The sequence below is a fragment of the Staurois parvus genome, unplaced genomic scaffold (genome assembly GCF_062004578.1).
Source record: "Staurois parvus isolate SC_StPar_1 unplaced genomic scaffold, SC_StPar_1.0 ptg000080l, whole genome shotgun sequence".
NCBI lineage: Eukaryota > Metazoa > Chordata > Amphibia > Anura > Ranidae > Staurois > Staurois parvus.
In genome coordinates this window covers 8,573,482-8,588,628 of record NW_028317876.1, presented here as the reverse complement: position 1 = coordinate 8,588,628, position 15,147 = coordinate 8,573,482, and the positions used below count along the sequence as shown (strand labels likewise).

Here is a 15,147-nt window from a genome sequence, read left to right as displayed (position 1 = left end):
TACCACATGTATAAGACCTTTAGTTATACTTTAATACCCAACATCTTCTGTTGACTTCCTGTTGTCACCGCTTTTCTTTCATTCAAAGAGGCAAAGCACTGATATTTAGCACCCCCAGCTTATAAAACTGAAGACTATTACTGGGCACGACCGACACACCTCACCGATATCACACATATAAAACTGTACACACCGCAGCCAACTTTTTCGTTGCCCATATAAAACATGGCTGCAGTTGTCTCCATCCGGTCACATGGGTGCGTCAGAGGCAGCGGCGGGACGTAGAGGTGAGGCTTCATGACGTAGCGAAGGCGTCATGACGTAGCAAAGACGCCGTGCTCGCAGATTGTGGAGTTTGGGAGGTTGTTCGGTTGTTTCGGGCAATGGAGGATGAGGTGTGCGATTTCCTGAGGCAGAACCGGGAGACGGCGGCATGGCTGGAGGGGATACGAGGGGTTTGTGAGTCGGACAAGCTGTGGCAGCACCGGAGAGAGTTCATTTTGCGGAACCTGGCGGACTTCTGTGGGCCCGGGCAGCCGCCACCACCGCCCGACTCCAACCACCAGGGGCTGGACCGGCTCCTCGCCTACTCCATGGTGTGGGCTAACCATGTCTTCACCGGGTGCTGGTATGTATGTCTGTATGTCTGTATGGAGGGCAGGGCCTGCCGGGATGGATAGCCGTGGAAGGGATTGTATAGCCGATTCCTCCGATTATATGACATTGGGAAATCTAAGGCTGCCCATACACTTTGCAATCAGTTTGTACAGCCTGATGTAGGCCCCATTCACACCCGCACATTGTGGCACCGCATGTTTCTTTCTCTTGCTAAGTGTTGTAGGGCTGCTCGTTCAATTGAATGGACCTTCCTGTGAGCAACAAATGGGGCAAAGTATCTCATGTACCCTTCCTTCATAGGACGAAATACCATTAAGAACGAATGGCACCCATAGGTGAGCTCCAAGTTTTTTTTTACTTTACAAGTCCTGAAAACACGTGCAAAAAATACATCTTTCTGCCACACGCAGGTGTGATCGGGGCCTTGGGGTCTCCATACACATTACAATTGTGTCATACAATCTAACAGTGTAATATGAGGCTGCACCCAGTCTATGCAGTCAATGTGTATACAATCAGGCTGGACCATGTGCTTCCTAGTTGTTGGTAGATCAAAAGGTGATTGTACAACCGCTTCATAACATGTGGTTTAGGCCTTGTTCACACAGGTTGACCACATCCTTCGTGCCATGCAGGGCTGTGGCTGCCCTTACTCAAGATGGCTGTGGTTAGAAATGCAGAGCCATGTTTTGTGGGTTGCACAGGTTTTGCTTGCTTCCCTGTGTGGGTAGTCCCATTCATGTCTATTGGAACACAGCCACTGCTCCCACTATGACATCCGGGGCAGTTCAAAGTTTGGGATTTTCTTTTACTTTCTCTTTCAATGATAATGGTAAACAGGACAAAAAGAGAGTTAATACTGCTGTCTGTGCCTTCATTATGGAGTTTCACCGACAGGTGCTCTAATCCATCAACTCTAGTGGTGCACTGAAATAAAGATTCCAGTGCAGAAACCGAAAATATAGGATGGGCTTGGCCAAAAAGCAAAACAGACAAATTATTTTTTTTTTATTACAAGTGTTACTAAACCCACAACAGTAAAATCAGTCTGTATATGCAGTAAAGCAAACTTGTTATACTCACTGTGGAAACTAAGGGGTTAATCCCCTGTATTGTGTAAAAAGGCTGTTTGATCCTGATTCTCTGATCCTTCCTTTCTTCCAGTGTCCCCCTCATCTCCTGATCAGACATATCGTGCAGAGTCACTCTGCACATGCTCAGATTGGTGTGTACTGCTAGAGTTTTTGTTGGGGGGGGGAGGGGGAGGACATGTGATCAGCACAGGGCCAATTAGCACTGTCAGGTCAGGGTTTCTGCATCTTCCTAGAGCAAAATGAAGACTCCTCCTACAAGCTTTAACATGTGCTTTGCTGGACTCTGATAGAAGTCACTTGACTACCTGATGAGAAAAGGTATTTACAGGAATGTTGACCGACTTTTTTTTTTTTTTTTTTTTTACTACTTTTCCAGGAGCTAAATCTGGGTCCTAATTTACTTGTCCAGATAAAGAAATAAAAATTGTAACCAAAACTGTATTTAAATCTGAGATGCTTTTAGGAATGTCTGGGGCTTTACAGCGGCTTAAATATTTAATTTTTTAACATTGCGCTCCAAATCTCCTCTTCCTCTCCCTGCCTGTCTCCAGCCCCACACCCAGGGGCTATCGGGGATGGGAGAGACCTTTCAAGTGTAATGAGCACTGATTGGGTGCTCCTCAGGAAAGGGCAATGTCCGGCTTATCCTTTATCCCTGTGACAATTTTGTGTTTTTTGCTCACATTTTAAAGAAAATTATTTTTGGTTTGAAGATTACACAAAACTCCCAAACGTTATATTTTTTCTTAAAGCAGAGACCCTAGAGAATAAAATAGAGGTAGTTTCCATTTTTCATGTCACACGATATTACCACAAAGGTCTTGGAAACACAAAATTTCAGTAAAAAAATACACAAGTTAATTTTAGCGCACAAAAAACAAATTATCCAATTTTTTTTTGTAAAATATATAAAAGATGAGGTTGCATCGAGTAAATAGATATCCAGCATGTCAAACCTTAAATTTGCGTGTGCTCGTGAAACAGAAACTAATTTCAGTACCCTATATTGTCTATAGGTGGCGCTTTTGAAGCCCCTTATAGGCCATCAGTTTATCGTTATGGAGGAGGTCTTATATTAGAATTATTGCTCTCATTCTGGCATATGTGACGATATGTAACGTGTATCGCAATCAACGTTTTCATGTGTAGGCGCCCCAGAGCGTGCTTTTACGTTTGTGCATACGTACATATGTGGGGGCCTCGAAAATTTGGGGGGGGGGTTATATGCTTGTGTGTAACATCCCATCAGCACCCAGTGAACCAGTCTCAGTCCCGTAGATGGGCAAGCAGAGCCCGGAACATATAGCAGGAGGAGAGGCTGGCACTGTGGGTTGTGTGGAAGCAATCGGGCCGCAGGGCTAAAGACAAAAAAAAACTATCTTCCCGGAATTGCATGTCCTGGGTGTTGGTCGATATGAATTGCACATCCCTGTTGTTAATTTTAGGGCACAAAAAAGTAATTACCCTATTTTTGATAAAGATATAAAAGATGGTTTCACTGAGTAAATGGATATCCAGCATGTCAAACCTTAAATTTGCATGCACTCGTGAAGTGGCAACTAGCTTTAGTACCCTATATTTTCTATGGGTCACCCTTTTAAAGGCCTTATAGGGCATCAGTTTAGTGTTACCGAGGAGGTCTTGTGCTAGAATTATTGCTCTCATTGTGGTGTGGGGGGCTGAAATTTTTGTTTACTTGAGGGGGGGGGGGATGTTATGTGCTTGGGTGTAACTTTTTTTTTTTACAAATAATTTTTTTTTTTTTCCCAATCACATAGGGGACAAAGTCCCTTTTTGGTGACATGTTCTCTTTATTGATACATCCAGGGTCTAAAAGACAGGTACCCCCTCCCACTTCCGGCTCAGTTTGCGTGGCGAAGTGATCTGGAAGTTCGGTCCCATCCTCCCTCCCGGGAACTTCCACAGGTCCCAGAAGATTACTGGACCAATTTGGAGGTGCAGTGCAACTCACTCATGCACAATGGGCACCAGGCTGTGAAGCCACAAGCTGTCACAGCCTGGTGCCCACAGTTGAGATGCCAGCGCCATAGGGGAGAGAAGGGGAGAAAAGACAGCGTGGGTGAGAACATGGACTCTGGGATAGGTAAGTGTGTTTATTTGCACTTTTTGTAGCTGCTGACTTTTAATAAGCACAGAAACGTCTGGAACTCTGCTTTAATTCATGTGGTTGGCACTTTTGCATTGAATTCACTAGGACATTTTTTGTATTGAAGTCTATGTGACGTAATTTTGTATTTAAATCTATGGGACGCGACTTTTGCATTGAAGTCACTAGGGGGCAACTCTGCCCGAAAGTCTGTGGGGATGCAACTTTGCCAGAGTTGCTTTGACACCTTTCTTTTATAATGAAAACAGAGAAGCCATTGAAGTCCTTATTTCCTATCCGCAAAATGGCAATATGCCAATAACACAATTTTCAGCCAATACCTTTCGGCCACCAATATGTAGGTGCATCCCTAATCTCCACTCTAAAAGGCAAAACTATTTTTTTTTAGTTTTAAATAGTCATACTTTATTAGTACACTGTAAATAGCCCTGTTCTAGGTAATCTTGGTTTGTTGTTTTGTTTTTTGTTTAACAGTCTTGTTTTTCTTCCAGCTATCCACCTCTTGTTATGGAAAAAGCTCTTAAAATGGCAGAAAATATAAAGGTCACTGATGCGCCCATTCATACAACTCGTGATGAACTGGTTTCCAAGGTGAAGAAAAGAGGGATTACAAGTAGCAATGGTTAGCAGAACATAGATGTACATTTGAGGCATTTCCTATAAAGTTCAGCGTGTTACTGTATTTTCTATTTAGAATACTTTTTAATGGTATTTTATGTGAAAACTATATTACATTGTGCATCTTTGTAAACAAGAATTGATGGACACTTGAATTGAACTCTGCCTGATAACAGCAGAAACATGACTTGTATGTACTACATGTCCTGTTCAGTATATGTTGCTCAGCCATAACATTAAGACCACCCACCCAATATTGAGTAGGTCACCCTTTTTGCTGCCAAAACAGCACTGACCCATGGAGACATGGACTCCACTAGACTTTTGAAGCTATGCTGTGGTATCTGGTACCAAGCTGTCAGCAGCAGATCTTTAAAGCCTTGACTGGCTTGCCTTTTTCCCATAGCACATCCTTGATCCTTCTTTTCCTCAGGTAAGCAACACACACTCGCCTGGCCATCCACATGATGTAAAAGAAAATGTTCATCAGACCAGGCCACCTTCTGTCATTGCTCCTTGGCCCAGTTCTGATACATGCCCATTGTAGGTGCTTTTTCCTGTGCACACTGGTCAGCAGGGGTATCCTGACTGTTCAGCAGCCACATACACAACAAACTACAAAGCACTGTGTGTTCTGACACCTTTCTATCGGAATCAGCATGAACCTTTTTTAGCAATTTGAGCTAGCTCTTCTATTGGATCAAACTACACGGCCTGCCTAGCTCCCCATATGCATCAGTGAGCCTTGGCAACCTATGATCCTATCGCCAGTTCACTGTTTTTCTGCCCTTGGGCCACTTATGGTAGGTCCTGACCCCTGCGGACTGGAACATCCCAGAGAGCTGCAGTTTTGGAGATATTTTGACTTGGCCATCTAATTTGGCCCTTTTCTATTTTCAGCATATCATCTTCAGAGATTTATTTATTTCAGGTACTTGTATAGCGCCATCAATTTACTCAGCGCTTTACATATATATTGTACATTCACATCAGTCCCTAACCCTCACGGGGTGTACAATCTAAGGTCCCTAACTCACATTATTACATACACATACTAGGGACAATTTAGACAGGATCCAACTAACCTACCAGCATGTCTTTGGCATGTGGGAGGAAACCGGAGTACCCGGGGAAAACCCACGCAGGCACAGGGAGAACATGCAAACTCCAGGCAGGAGGTGCCATGGCTGGGATTCGAACCAACGACCCTAGTACTGCCAGGCGGAAGTGCTAACCATTTAGCCACTGTGCTGCCTAATAGACCCCACCAACTTTCAGATGCCATTGTAATGAGATAATCAATGTAATTGACTTTACCTGTCAGTGGTCACAATGTTTTGGTTGATGTATTTGTACAGTCAGAGAATCCAGTGAGTCAGTTGAAAAGTGTTCAAACATTGTTGCATGTTGTTAGAAGTACAGACATCACAATTTCCTTTGCTGATCTCTCCTTCTGACAATACTTGTCATACTGATCCTCTTGGTTCAGTACTTTCAGTCACTGATTCAAACAAAGCATTGGATGAGTATTTTTTACTTCAGTTCTAGCATGTTTTATGGGTCAGTGATACAAAGTGTTAAAGGTTCAGCGTGACAGCTAATATTTTAAGAAGGTCTGTAATTATTAAATTTGTACAAAATTTATAAAGCACCAGCAGTTTGAGCAGTGCTTTACAAAGTGGAGGGAGACAGTACATTTACAATACAATTTAATACAAGAGGAATCCGAGTGCCCTGTTCCTTAAATATTACAATCTAAAATGGTGGCATTTTTATTTCTCTCAGCACATGTGGCCTTTACTTGCTGTTAAAGGAGAACTAAACCGTTTGATTTAACTGCTTTTTGAAAACCTTTTATATTTAAAGCTGACTTAAACCAATCAATTTACCTGTTTTCCAAAACAAATTCAAAGGCATGCTATAAATAACTGTCACGGTTGCTTGTGTTCTCAACTGAATTGTCAAGCCAACAAATGGTGTCATAACGTATACATGTGCAGCATCATAGCTTTTGCAGATCAAACAGACTAAGATGATTGCTTCCTTGGCTGTAAAGCATAGAAGGGTTTAGTTCTGTTTTAAGATAACAGCCTGTAGACTCATCTGGGTTTGTATTGGTTTCCCATGTAAACCTATAATTTGAAATAATACTGTTCTCAAAAAACATTTTATTAGCCTTTCTTAGAATAGTGGAAGTATGCAAGAGAATATATATTTATGTAAGAATGATTGTGTATGTATAGTTTATTAAAGTCCACTGCTATTTGAATTACTATTGCAAGGCCTGGACAGTTAAAATTACACTTGTGTATTGCCATTTGCTTAAATGGGTCATGTCCAGTCTTTGTGTGTTTTTAAGTGTGCTGCCAGGCAATTCAAAATGAACAGGATATCTTTAATTCATGATGAGGTGTTATGTTAATGCAAAGCATAGTATGAAGCATATTTCATATTGCGATAAAAACATACAATATATGCACATTTTAGGAAGGTCAATAATGGTGACATGTTTATTTCTCCATGTTTTATCCCTTTAAAGACCCTGCAAGCACTGAAGATTACTGATTGATCTGCCAGAAATACACTTTGTTCCTAAATCCTATTTATTTATTTTTAGACCAGATTTTAATGAGTATACCTCTCTGTGCCATAAGAGGTATACTCATTAAAAGCCTCTCCGAGCCAATTGATTTGGATGGCTGCTGTGAATTATGCAACTGAACAGGCATCATGCGTCTCTCATCTGTGCCTCACTAGTATATCTAAATACTTTAAAAAAAAAAAAATGTAGATATAATTCTCTGCCAAGATCTATGACGCTATATATATATATATATATATATATATATATATATATATATATATATATATATATCTATCTCTTCAGCTATCTAGTACCCTCAATAGTCAGCTAAAACGTAGCGTTAACTTTACATAAAATGCAACAGATTTAATTTGTAGCTTGATCCATGTGTAAACAGGTTCTCCTATTCAAAATACATATTACTTGCCAGGTCACATAACCCACTGTCATTATGGCATAAAAAATGGGTAAAGGACTTAGAAGAAACAAGCGGTGGCTGGATGCTGTAAATAATACTCCAGATTTCAAGACCCCCTTTCTTGAAACTATTAGTTCTCTATGCGATTAGCAATAACATTTTTAAGTGGGGAAAAAACGTTTTAAAAAATTGATGTAATATACAGTCATTAAAAAAACAAACACACACAAAAATGTATTCATTGCCCCACGTCATAGTTTATAAGGATGTAATGTACATATCTGGTGCACCTACGTACGAAAGCGATGATTGTGCTACACACATTTGGTATCACCTTGCACACTGGAGGGAGAACAATAATTCTAGGGCCCATCATTCACAGTTTGCTCTAAACTGATGGCCGGTATTGTTTGTGTGTGCTTAAATTAACTTTATTATTTTTTTTTCACTGAAAATATAGATTTGATAAATGTGTACTAATTTTCTGAAAAATTGCAACTACCACCTGCATTACGTTTGGGCTTTGTAACTAATAGTCAGGGCTGAAATATGCATTTTTTTTCCCTAGATTAGTAGTGCTAGTAGCCTGTTGCAATAAAAGGGTGGGTGCAAGAGAATGGAAGAAATAAAGATAAAATATAAATAGAGAGGGAATGCTTCATAGCAAGTTGTTTGTTGTGATACAGTGTGGAGAAATATTTTGTTTAATATGTTAGTGTATTTATACTGTGCAAAACTTAACATTATTTTCCTTGTGATGCAGATGGGCTGAGTGAGGAGCCTTCGAAGAAAAAATCTACAGATGATACTTCTAGAACAGCAGTAGGCCATACCAACTTTACTGAAGACTTAAATTCATCTGCCAATGTAGATTGGAAGGTTGATCATTGCCAAGAGGAGCAACGGACCGACACAGGCGTTTCCAGTTCTGCTGCTCCTCAGCACTGCAGTGGCAGCAATGAATCTAATCAGAAAGCAGTGGAAGATGGAGTACAGTTTAGCACGTCTACTGTGCAAAGCCCCCGCAGACCCACTGATGATGATATTAAGCAACGACAGTCCTTCTTTAACAAACTCTATAAAAGAGTTGCTTGGAAGCTGGTATCTGTTGGTGGGTTTAATCCAAGCCATGACTATACAGAAGTACTTGAAGAATGTATTAAAACTTTAAAATCCACACTGGACATCGCTTTTGTTCCACTGAAAGAACTGGCAGAGTTACCTCAAAACAAAACTTCTCAGGAAAACATGGTGTGTGAAATGAGATGCCAGGCTGTTTACATTGGCATGGGTTGTGGTAAAACAAGAGCGAGTGCCCAAGCTGTAGCATCTAGAGAAGCAATAAAACTTTTTCAGAAGAAGAAATTAGTGGTGAAGATCTGCAAGAGAAAATACAGTGGTCGTGAGGTTGAAGATTTGGTTCTCTTGGATGATGAGTCGCGCGCCCCACAGTTGCCTCCAGCGTTAAAAAATCCACAGGATCTTCTATGAGACACTTTATTATCCAAACTCCTAAATACAGAGTTCTAATGCTTTACAATTTATATGTTTAAAAGAATACTTTTTCAAATATTTTCTATTTCTGTTTTAATATGAAAATGTCATTTGTCTTCACAAAGTAACAGCTTTTTTTTTTCTTTTCTACTTAGAATCATTTGGGTATAATTTAATTTGTGGTTTTATGTGTATAAAAATCATTTTAAAATTAATTTAACAGTTTGCCTTTAACATATCACCTATTGCAGTCCCGAAAACATTAGTGGATTTGTATATTTACCTTTCTATACATAAATAGAATAAAGCTTTAAAATTATAACTACATGTATCACCTGTACCATTCATCTAGTTCTCAAGCCTATTCAATTGTGAGTTTTATTTCTCTAAATATCCAGAATAAGCTTTCTAGGGCAATGATTTATATTTACTTCACATGTTAACAATCAGTTGTTAAGATCTGCCAACAGGTATGTGATGCAAGGGCCTGCTGCTTGGATAAAGTTGGTAGACCCTCTAATCACAAAGTAAATTAAAAGTTGATTGTATGGTCAGATAGTAATGTGTGGTGACTCCTAGATTGCCATTCCCTCCCACCATGGTCACTTTCTGTGCCAGTCTTCTTCAAAGAGTCAAGTGGTTGAATTTTGTTTTAGCCATGACTCCTTGGCAGTATGGCACATATCACTAAAATACAAGAAATTATTTTCTGGCTCCTGCCAGAAATCCAGTAAGCTGGTTATTTCTGCTGCAATGTGCCTGTGCTACACTAAAATCTCAAACCATGTTGTTAGCCCTCCCAACTGACATCTATGAACTATAGAATGTCTTGCTCCTATGTTTTGGAGGGCAGGAGATGTTATATGGTCTGAATCAGGAGTGAACAGCATAGGGCAGGGGTAGGTAACCTTAAAAAGGTGGAGATCTACATGAACAGCATGGGAGAAGTCAAAGATCACTGGGCACAGTGTCCCCTCTTCACACCGGTTTTAAACCTCTAATTGCTGTACTGCATGCATTGCATAGCAATCATGGATTTAAATCTGGTGGTGAGGAGGCAGCATATCACCTCCTCACCACCCGTCAATCACTTTTCAGAGGAGCAGTAATGCCTGCTGCCCTTGTGAATGAGCCCTTTGTTGCATTTGGCAGCAGTGCCCTTAGGGCTTGTTCACAGGAAGAGGTTCAGTTGCAGTTTTACTGTCCCCAATCCCTACCCTCTTTAGCTGCTGATGCAGCGGCCAAAGGTGTACACATGCCGCAGCAAGAATTAAACCCCCTGTTGCTTTTGGTGGATGCTACCGCCTGCCATTCTAGTAAATGGAGCCACTCTGAAAGGGACCTGCAACTACATTCTTCTGTGGAGACTAAAGGGTTAAAACTGGGTGAGAGCCACAATTCTGCCTGCTTTAACCACTTGTTTGCTGTACTGCACAAGGTTGCAAGACACTTGCAGAGCAGCCTTGTTCACTTGAATGGATCGTGCTTGGTGGGCACTACACTGGCAACTCCTGCTGCGACATGTACACCCCTGGCTATTGCAGCTAAATGGGGGGTTGGGAAAAAACTCTTTAACTATGGGGTTTTACCACCCATCAAACTGCAAATGTAAATGAACCCTTACTGTTCTGAGCCCCCTATAAGGCTGCTAACGCACTGATGTACTGTGGTTTGCCTGCGATGCGGGTGCCGTGCATCTGCAACCTTCCAGGGTTGGCCACGCTTTGCCATTGACTTCTTTTATATCCTGCAGGTATGGTGCACTTTCTGAAAAAACCCACAGGATATAATGGAAGTCTATGCTTCAATGCACCAAAGCTGCAGGTGTACTGCACCTGCGGTGAGGGAAAACTGCAGCACATCAGTGTGAAAGCAGCCCTATACTATTATGTCCAGTGTATTGCTTCACACTGACCTTAAGATCTCTTTCCTGCTGCTGGCGCCATTCTGGAGACCACTAGCCAGGACAAGTGTTGAAGTGCAGTTTGTATCACTGCATGGTACTGGAGCCAGCACTACAGAAACTTATGTGGCTCTTGCTCCAAACTACAGCTCCAACTTTACACGTAGTCCCTCTGCATTGCACTCTGATGCTCGAGGATGGCGGGTCAGAAAGCCCAGAGTGCAATCTAGATTGCTTACAACCCGTACCCCCTCCCTGCCTAGGGTGACAATGTTGCTTCTCAATAGATACAGTACAGCGAGTGCATATTGCATCACCAGGTGAAAACTGGTAATTTGCAATATAAACATTTTTGTTCTTGGGTCTAGCTATCCTTTAAACACAACCTTTAAGGCGGTGATCAGCGATTTATGGTGTTTTCAGCGAGGAAGTTCAGAGTTTTGTAATACAAAATAGCCTTTTAATAACTTCTGTTATTTTCTGAGGTGGTCTGCTTATGTATGCAAATTAGCAGAAACCATATCTCAAAATCCTTGTATGTCTTTTCAGGCTCTGCTTGATGACTGTCCTGAAACAAAATTATTGTATGCTGAAGAGAGATGTTACTTAGATGTGATATTTGCTTTAACAGTCATGTTACTTTTATTTTCTCACTAAAAATCATGATCATTTTAGTAAATAATGATCCTTACTGCTTAGCAATCATAGCCAAATGCATCCAAACCAGACATACTATAAGCCCACAGCAAACCAGTGCTTGGTAAAATTCTTTAAAATAGAACTAAAGACAAAACTTTTTTTTTTCTAAACGTTTGAAAAGAATAAGGGAGGGTTATAACTCCTGACAGTTTTTCCTGTTATCTGTCGTTTCATAGCCAAAGCATGAAGTAAGAGGACATCCCTCCAAAGTGAAGGGAATGAATCTCCCAAATGGGGGCACAGGCACCAGTAAAAAACTGACAGATGTAAAACATTCCCCTCACACAGTTAACCCTTTGCCTAAATAGTTAACCCCTTCCTCCCCAGTGCCATTAGTACAGTGTCAGTGGGTTTTTTTTTGCACTGATCACTGTATTGGTGTCACTGGGGATGTCAGTGACCCCAAGTCAGTTCCCTCACCCTGCCCAGTGTAAAAATGTCCGCCGCAGTCCTGCCATAAGTTGCGGATCACTGTCATAAATCGCTGATCACCATAAGTTGCTGATCCCCGCCATTAGTATAAAAACAAAAATCCCAGTATCTTTCCCGCCATTTGCAGACGTTTTCACGTAAACCAATTAATTTACACGTATTGGCTTTTGTTTTTTTTAGCAAAGACGTCGCAGAATAAATTTTGGCCGAAATTTGATTTTTACATTTTTTTTACTGGACATGTTTTATAGCAAAAAGTCCAAAATATTATTTTTTTTTCTCAAAATTGTCAACTTTTTTTTTTAATAGCGCAAAAAATAAACGCACAGGCGATCAAATACCACCAAAAGAAAGCTCAATTTGTGCGAAAAAAAAGGACGTAAATTTAATTTGGGTGCAGTGTTGCATGACCGCGCATTTGTCAGTTAAAGTAACACAGCGACATAACACCGCTTCCTGACCACCCTATAGCAGAAATACTGCTACAGGGCGGCATAGGTGCGCAAAATCTCACACACACACAGACACATATATATGATTTGCGCTCCCGTGGTTTTCACACCCCTCCCAGAAAGTGTCAGATTGCCCATCAGTACACCAGTCATCACATTTAACCCCTTGATTGCCAGGAGCACGCTCATGCACAATTAACCTCCATTGCTAGTATAGTGTCTGAACGGATCAATATCTTTGATCAAGTCAGCACTATACCAGCGTTCACATTAGTATAGCGTCCCCAAAAATGCAGCGTTAGCATGATCAGCCCCGGCACCTGCGTTTAGCCCCTACGCTTAACCCCCCCCCCTTCTCTCCCAGCAAGTGCAGTGTCAGTAGGTCCCTGTCACTTGATACATTGCACACAAAACTGCAGTGTTTGCAGAATCAGGCCTGATCTCTGTTAGCACTTGCTGGTAAATTTTGATGACTCTCATATGCAGCACAGTGCCAGTACTAGTGCCGCGCTACCTTTTGGTGAACTGGCGAGTACCAGCGGTCTAGTACATCTTGGTCTTTCACATACCTCCTTGATTTTTGGAGCTATTTTTCACAGAATATCTGTATGCGTTGATTGTGGTTCAAAGCAATTTATATGCACAACAATTTATCGCCACCAACCCAAATTCAAACCTTGCCAGACCAGTCACATGGAAACTCATTACGGTTTCTGAATTTACTTTTTTTTTGGGCCTAGCCCTCAACATGGGCATTTATTAAAAGAAATGAATTGCGGTTGTATTGGTCCATAGACCCAATTCATCATATGCCCGTGTTCTCTGCTGCCATGGCTAGGCATAGATATGAGAGTATAATGTGTTTTATGCATTTCAACAATACACTCTCTCATCCTCGGGGTGACCCTGAATTTGACCGGCTCCACAAAATTCAGCCCCTCACAAATCACCTTAACCAAAAATTTGCAGATGTCTATACTCCCCAGCAAAACATCTGCATTGATGAGTCCCTGATTAATTTTTTTGGCCACCTTGCATTTAAACAATTTCTCCCCAGCAAGCATGCCAGATATGGGATCAAGATGTAGAAGACCTGTGAGAGGACAACAGGCTATACTTATAAGTTTCGGATTTATGAGGGAATAGATAGTCACGTGGAGCTCCCCAGATGCCCAGACTACATAGGGAGCAGTGGCAAGATAGTCTGGGACTTGGTGTCATCCTTTTTCCATATGGGGTACCACTTATACGTGGACAATTTTTATTCAAGCGTACCACTATTTGGACATTTGTACAATTTTGGAACTGGCGCATGTGGCATAGTGTGACCTAATGTGTGCCCACCATTAGAAGTGGGTGGATGCAGGGCAGTATATTCTAATGGGCATACCACACACTTTTTCTGGCAGAGTTTTTTGTTCTCTTTTTTTCATTCAGTCCACAGGCTGCATACTAAAAAAAAAAAAGAACATAGCATATACAACAAACAAGGACCAGCGACGTACTGGTACATCACTGGACTTTGAATGCAGGTTTTTTCAGCCGGCGATCAGCTTTCATGTAAAAGCAATCCTAGTGGCTAATTAGCTGCAGGATTGATTTTACAAGCAGTGGAATATGATACCCCCCCTCCCCCTCTGCCTTCCAGGGCCTTCTCGGGCAGTCCTGTGCCATCGGGGGAACCTGAGAATGCAGCCTGTGTTTCTGCCAGCTGACCATAGAGCTGATTGGAGACCAGAGTGGTGCCAATCATCTCTATAGTCTAAGAATTTGGAAGCTACGAGCATTTCATCACTTCAGTTTTGCAGGATATAAACAGCGCCATTTGTAAATTGGGAAAGCATCTGATCACACTGATTTTGGTTTGATTAGATAATGTAAGGGCAGAGGAGATATTTAGAGCCTGATAGACCCCAGATTTCTCAAAAAAAGAATATATGACAATGCCCATTGACATTATAGGGGATATTTGCATTCCCTGTGATAGCATTAAAAGTGATAAAAAAAAATGAAAGGTACAGTGTAAAAATAATTTTAAAAAAACTCCCCCCTCCCATGTATGGTGCAACAGCTGTTGCACCATACATGTGAGGTATCGCCATGAATGTCAGATCAAGGCCAGTAATTCTAACATTAGACCTCCTCTGTAAATCTAAAATGGTAGCTTTTAAAAGATTTTAAAGTGTTGCCTTTGGATATTAAAAATGTATGCAGTTTGTCACCATTGCACGGGGCATGTGCAGTTTTATTGTTTGGTATCTATTTGCTCGGCAAACCATCATCTTTTATATGTTACCAAATAATTGGCCAATATATTGTGTTTTTGTGCATTCAAAGTAAAAAAAGTGTATAGTACTGCGCGAGTACTATGTGCCATAAAAAATTGTAGTACCCACCATTTTATTCACTAGGGTGTCTGCTTTAAAAAAATATATAATGTTTGGGGGTTTAAATTAATTTCCTAGCAAAAAATACTGATTTTTTTTCATGTGAACAAAAAGTGTCAGAAAAGGCTTGATCCTCAGGTGGTTAGAAGAGTGAGTGATGTGTGGTATAAACTTCTAATGCTGGGCATAAAACTCCCCACCCCCCAAAACGACCTTCCAGGTGCGATGGCAACTTCTGAGAAGTAGGCATGCGAGCCTTCAACAGTGTGGATAACGCCAAACCAGACGACTCCCTGTTCCTCAAAAGATGTCTTGCAATT

At 41.2% G+C, this 15,147-nt stretch overlaps 1 protein-coding gene across 1 annotated transcript; it reads left to right on the top strand.

The window, feature by feature from the left end:
* The first annotated feature begins 307 nt into the window (after positions 1–307).
* CDKN2AIP (CDKN2A interacting protein) lies at positions 308–9,276 on the top strand. Its single transcript, XM_089669641.1, has 3 exons — positions 308–628; positions 4,332–4,462; positions 8,224–9,276. The coding sequence occupies exons 1-3, from the start codon at positions 384–386 to the stop codon at positions 8,949–8,951; spliced, it is 1,104 nt and encodes a 367-aa protein (XP_089525767.1). The 5' UTR covers positions 308–383; the 3' UTR covers positions 8,952–9,276.
* Positions 9,277–15,147: the final 5,871 nt, after the last annotated feature.

Coding starts and splice junctions, on each gene's coding strand:
- CDKN2AIP (XM_089669641.1), top strand. CDS start 384: ATGGAGGATGAGGTGTGCGATTTCCTGAGGCAGAACCGGGAGACGGCG. Junction 629..4,331: donor CATGTCTTCACCGGGTGCTG/GTATGTATGTCT, acceptor TTTTTCTTCCAG/CTATCCACCTCTTGTTATGG. Junction 4,463..8,223: donor AGGGATTACAAGTAGCAATG/GTTAGCAGAACA, acceptor CTTGTGATGCAG/ATGGGCTGAGTGAGGAGCCT.